Here is a 6,412-nt window from a genome sequence, read left to right as displayed (position 1 = left end):
TACATAAAGCTAGCGGCCCTGTCACTGACCAATCTTCCAGACAGATGCAAGAAAAAAACCACCCAGCTCTCTCCCCGCCGCCCCCTCGCCCCCACCAAGAGTGGCTATTTACACGAAATTACTTTGATTAACATCAATCTGCATTTAAAGTAATGTAATGTTGTGTCATTATTTTATTAACAAAAATATGCCTCTCAAATGTCAAGTCGGGGTGGAACATTCAAGAAGTCACAATAAAAGTTTTCTCAAATCGAGTAAACTGGTAATGACCATGGACATCTGCACAAGTCAGCTCTGAACTGATCAATGTTTAGTGCAGGAACCAGAGAAACAACATGACACTGAAATGCAAAATGTTCAAAAAGGACGTATAAAAGTCAGGCTCCATTAAATAAAAACAAATTTAAGGATTAATACATGGAGGTGGGATTGCTCAAACCAGTGTCAACATTTAACTGTCAGGCTGCAAAACTCATTTACACCAACCGTATACAAGTTATGCAAATCATAACTGACTCCAGAAAAATAATGTGCAGAAATCTGTAATTAACATCTAAGTGGAATAGAGAAACGTTAAGCAGACACCACCTCGCTTACACTGCTGAGACCCCAGCTGCTTTCTGTGGTGCGTGCACAGCTGCATACTGCGCACAAGGAAGTCACAGGGCACTAACACTATTACAATGTGAAGAGCGAAGCCTGATAACTTTCCCAGGCTGCCAATTCTGAAATCTATTCAGATGGTAAGATACTGACGCTGGCAGAGAAAAGCAGTAAGTGATGTAACACACCAAGGCAGGAACTTAGTTAAGAAAAAGAAACTAGTGTTAGATCTAAAAAAATGCTTCCAATTTTCAAAAAGACAAAAGTGAAAACCTTCTATTATCCAGTGCTTGAAGATGAAAGAACATACCTGTAATTTCCTTGATTATTCTTACTTCTCCTTTTAGACCTTAATGATCTGAAATTGCAGCAGCCCAATCTTCTCCAAAACACCCTCACAAAATCTTATCATATCTTTTCCAAAAACAGAGTCCATTTAAGTCATCACTGGCTCAACAGCTCACAGAATCATTATTTTTAAAAATTAATTTCAAAATAAGTTAACTCACTGAGCAGAGAGAAAACCCATCTTTTTTTTCTTAAAATATAACCTGTTCATATGCACAAGGAGAACCTGACAGACATGAAAGTACAATGCAGTAGTATTAAAGCTGTAGCTCCAGGTACGACTCCTAAATTTGGGGGACATTACTGTCTTCAAAGTATTAACATTTGAGCTGCTTGTAAACGAGCTCACAAGTAACTAGCTTTCAGGAGCAGTTTGTTACTGCAGTAATAGAGAATAAAAATATCTTTGTTTTCAGAAGGTTCCTTCCTCTATGAAGAGAGGTGCTACAAAACTGAAGCTGGTTTATCAGCTGTAATACAGAATGGGTTCCAGCATTAAGTTCTGTTAGTGTATATTTTTTAACTGTAATTTCATGTAGCCAGCTCACACAGATTAACACTTTTTTTGGACATGATACTCTTGCTAAAGCAAAGTTTCTCCCCAATCAGCAGATGTACACAGTATGTATCTTCACTGGGACCAGTCTCTCAGGCAACAGGATACGGTAAACAAGACACTGAACTAAGGGATCTGAAGAGTCTTGGGTATTCATCCCAGCTGCAAGCTGGCACCTCCAAGATCTTCAGCACAGATCTGACGAGCTTGGTGCCAAAAAATGTATTTTGGGTTGCCCATATAATGGGTATCAGAAAAGAGGTAGAAATAAAGAAAGTTAGCCTTGGTAATTTAACAACATAAAGTAATTAAGTCTTCATGCATTAAGCAATTTACATGACCGAAATAATCTGCAGCATGGTGATGTTATCTTCTCTGCTCATCACCACTGATTTGGATCAACTTTGCTTTTCAATAATCAGTAAAATGTGCTTAATTGGATTTTGAATTTTAGTAATTCAAAGCAGACAAATATATCATCTGAACACCGCCAAATGCCACTGCTGTTCCTCTCCACTGAAATATTTTGTGTGCTCTGAAAATAGAGACTCCTTCGCAGACTTGCATAATTCCCCAGAGGGAAGTTCTTTTGTGTTTGGTAAAATACAGTTCAAGCAGTATGCTTTACCTTAGCCAAGTTCCATCTTATCAGCATTTATACTTCCTGGAAAAAAGAATAAAGATTTGGCTTTGCAAGCAAACTCACTTGATAGGGCAGGTACTATACCAGCTTATACGGCTCATCATTAAAATAAATCTTTTTAATTAGAAAACTGAAGAAACTGCTTCTTCATAATCTGAAATCACATCATTACATTTTGCTCGAGAACAAAGTTTACAGTCGTAAGTTGCACATAAAGGGTTTATTTTAAATGTTTTAAGGATAGAGTTACATCATAATTATAAAAATTACTTACAGAATTAAGTAACAGATTTAAAGTGTTTATACTTCTAAATGCAGAGAACAGGGAACTGTCTACATTGTTCAAAATAAAATAAAAATAAGGAAACCAAGCTCTAAAGATGAAGTCATTACCTAACTCTAAAATGTGAACACGAAGACCTTTGAACTATACACATACCAAGAACCATCCAAATTGCACTAATGATGTAAAATACAAAAAGCACAGCATTTTCAAGGAACCAGAAACTGTTTTATATGCAATTCTTTTCCCTGAAGCAACTCGTCAATTCTATCTGAAGATAAAGCCTCTGTTTCTACATAATTCACTCAAAGGCTTCTACCCATTGCAATGAAAAGGGTTTTCCCCATAGTCTACTCCAGCTTAGTTTAGGGTTTGGCACTCAAAAGAAACAAGAAGAATGTAGTGTTTTGCTAATCAACTATACTTTTATTTTTTCTTTAACAGAATACGTGGTCCCTTCAAATGCTGTATGACACATACAACTGGAAAATTACCTTCCGTTGGCACTATGCTCGTCTCACCGGTGCATTTAATCCTACTAACAACCATTAAAACAGCACAATAAGCAAATTCACAAAAAACTGAACACAAAATAAAAACAGAACAGAACAAAAACCTAAACATTTTAACATGCAACTTTAGTTTGTTACATTGAATGTTCTAACCCTCTAAGCATGCAAAAAAGGATGGTCTGCATTTAACGTGTTTTTTTTTCCCCTTTTAGAAAGTTTTACATGGCAGCCTGACATCACACACACGCACACACACAATATACAACAATGCTACAGCAGGTAAATGTGAAAGGCGAGTAACTTTTATACAAAGATCCATGGCTTGTGCCATCACAAGCCCTATGTGATTTTGGAAAGTAATGTTGAACCCCTATAACAAGGAACCAACATTTAGTTACCAGGGTAACGCAAGCACTGCATGCAGATCTGAAACATGAGCCTAAAACGAAGCCCAAAGCAGATGGGCAGGGAGTGGAATTAGTCTCAAGCCTCAAAAAGGTGGTTTAAGCTATCAAAAAAAAAAAAAGGAAAAAAGATGAAAAGAAATACCCACGCAACAGACAACGGGGACATCTAGAAACAACTGTAAAATTTACAGTTTATAGATTATACTCTAATTGGCAGAATATGTGGTGTATTCAAGAGGCTTGCAGAAAACCCAGAAATGCAAGCCTAATACTAAAAATGTTCCAGTAGACCTAAACCTCAGATATTTCAAAACAAACCTTGTATTTTTCAGATATATAGCCCAAAGTTCAGTGTACTAGGTTATTCATGTATCCTGTGTATAATCAATACACTCACTCATTCTTGTGCCACAAATATCAACTTGGGCTCATGGAGCCAGGCTCAGCTTTGAGATTTACATGCAGGACTCTTAAGAGTCAATAGAAAACACATAACAGATCTGCAGGATGAAAACACTGTGTTGCAAATCTGCTCACTTTGTTCAAAACACAAGGAACATTTACGACTCAGGTACTTACTGCTTAAGGACTGCATTGAGAAGCTATTCACTGAAAAACAATAGCCTGCCTTTGGTTGCCCATGATGAAATACTGGACATAATGCAATATAGTACCAATGGACAAAGAATGAAGGAATCATATTTATATGGAGAGTATTTATTACCATTCAACAGCATAATGAGGCACAAGCCTTAAGGCTAAAATACGAAATCAGGCAAAAAAATGGACAAAAAAGGGGCTTAAACCACTGAGTCTTCAATATCAAGAATACCCACAATAGAGGTCATTCAGACCTCTGATCTCTGATTACAGCACCTCTCCTGCATCCTTCCACTAATGGCATACGGTTGGATATCGGAGTATTTGTTCCTTCCATCAGTGTTGACTGTTTTCGCATACTGTATTTCTCTGAAGCAGTCCTTTGAAACTTGCAGAGCTCTGCCTTAATGTAATGTGACAATTTTGTTGTGCTGATTGCTGTTGCAATTCTGATACTTAGAAAAACTGCCACAGCTAAAAATCCCCAATTTTCAGTTAAAACTGTCTTGCAAGATAAAAACCATGAAAGGATTTTGCTGTTGTGGGCTGCTATTTACATCCACAATGTAATGCAGATGACTGAACCACTGAGACTGCCTATAGCTTTCATTAGATAGTACACCACTGGCATGCAGAACTCTAGTGTTCATAGAATAAAATTCACGTTAACAGCATACCTCAAAGCAAGTACAATGTACACCACAAAATGCAACAACAGGTTTAAGCTGTAGATTTGTCCAGACACTCTTTATGTGGAAAAGCCAGAAAAAGAATAAATTGGGAAAATGCCTTCTTAAACCACAATGGTTAAAAAATAAAATGAAACAAACAACAGAATGCAACAGACTGAGCAGAAGGCCAACAAATGCTTCTCCTTCTCTAAAGTAAGTCTTCAACGTAAAAGGACAGCCCCTCCCACCCCCTGGCATGAGAGTGTATTTACCATGTAAAATACTGACTACTGTTAGGATTCTAAGTCCACACACAAACATTCAGGTTGCTAGATTTTGATATTACATGAGAGACTACTGATTGCCAATGCGTAGTCTAAAGTCTTCTGAAGTAGCATATATACTGTTAAAAACTGTGGCACCAAGCACTTGGGTTTTGCTAAGAAGTCTGTATAACAAACAAAGAAGTACAACATTTAGGATTGAAGGCAGCCTTGTTGCATGTATTTTACTGGTTCCTACAACTTGTAAATGTGGGCCATTAACCTGCATTTTCTAATTAACTAGTTATACAGATTAAATATATGCTTAAACTTTAAAGCCTTTTCACTGAAAGGTGCGTAAGTCAAACACTTGATATCCTACTGCCCTGTGACTAATAAAAATGCACAAGTATTTCCAAAAGCTAAATTTGAAACAAAGTGTAGAAACACAGCAGACTGATGTTACTTGGGTTAGGCACTCCTCAGTGCTGCTTAAACTGCTCAGACCTTTCAGGTAAGTCACCTCTGTCCCAACCCTGAAAACAAGGACTGCCAGTAGCCAAGTAATTAAATTTAATGTTACAAAAGAAGGCATATCAAAATATCAAACTACACTTGCATGTGGCAGCTGAACAAGTGAGTGCAAGGTTGAAGAAAAAGTTAAAATCTATGAAAAAATTTAGATTAACGATTACAATACTAGATCAACTTTACACAGCTTGGATTTGCAGCTGTTCTTTGCTTTTAACTCCCTCCTGCCCAAATATATTGACTTCCTTCAAGAAAAGGAGTTCTCTTACACAAAATGTGTCACGTTTGTTTATATCATTCAGAACAAAACGGTTTTGCTGGCAGAGATTGTGGGTTCGCAGGGACATTTAAGCTTTCATTAAACTGGAAAGCCATCAAGTCTTTGTGTCTACAAATTTTACATTTAAGAGTTCCACAAGTTTGGCAAAAGTTCACGATGGTATCTAGGATGTCTTCACCAAATCATAGACATAAATATGGAAATCATCATCAAACTTGATGAAATAGACAGATGGTTTGGCTTCAACTTGATGAATGACCATGCCAGTCCTTTTTGAGCCATCTTCTTTGGCATATTCCACTTGTTTGCCTACCAGGCTGTCCACAACTTCACCTGGTTCCCGTTCTGCAGGAGGTGAGTCATCTGTAACACAAAAACAGTGTAGGCTGGTAGTCCTTAATGGATTTTTTTTCAGCATGGAAATCAACTACAGAGTCATTGCCATGGACTGGACATAGCTGGCAGCCTAATACCATGCAGACGCTCACTCACCTTCCCTTACCTCAGAGAATGGGGGAGAGAATTGGAGGGGTAAAGGTAAGGAAACTTGTCAGTTTGAGATAAAAACAGTTTAAGAATTGAAATAAAATAATAAAACAGTAATAGAACATACAAAACAGTCATGCACAATGCAATTGCTCACCACCTGCGGAACAGTGCTCAGCCCGATCCTGCATAACCATCATGGCCTACCATCATCTCATGCCACATGCCT

At 37.6% G+C, this 6,412-nt stretch overlaps 1 protein-coding gene across 1 annotated transcript in view; it reads right to left on the bottom strand.

Moving 5' to 3' along the window:
• Positions 1 to 2,351: 2,351 nt before the first annotated feature.
• The window catches only part of SPIN1 (spindlin 1), an 11,549-nt gene continuing 7,488 nt past the window's right edge, over positions 2,352 to 6,412 (bottom strand). The window contains exon 4 of the mRNA XM_010139356.1: positions 2,352 to 6,060. Coding sequence (XP_010137658.1) covers positions 5,861 to 6,060 — 200 coding nt within the window. The 3' untranslated portion in view covers positions 2,352 to 5,860. The remainder of the gene's footprint in view (positions 6,061 to 6,412) is intronic.

The sequence above is a fragment of the Buceros rhinoceros genome, unplaced genomic scaffold (genome assembly GCF_000710305.1).
Source record: "Buceros rhinoceros silvestris isolate BGI_N320 unplaced genomic scaffold, ASM71030v1 scaffold16507, whole genome shotgun sequence".
In the NCBI taxonomy this organism is placed as follows: Eukaryota; Metazoa; Chordata; class Aves; order Bucerotiformes; family Bucerotidae; genus Buceros; species Buceros rhinoceros.
Note: the sequence above shows the minus strand (reverse complement) of the source record. Positions and strands in the feature narration are given on the sequence as shown.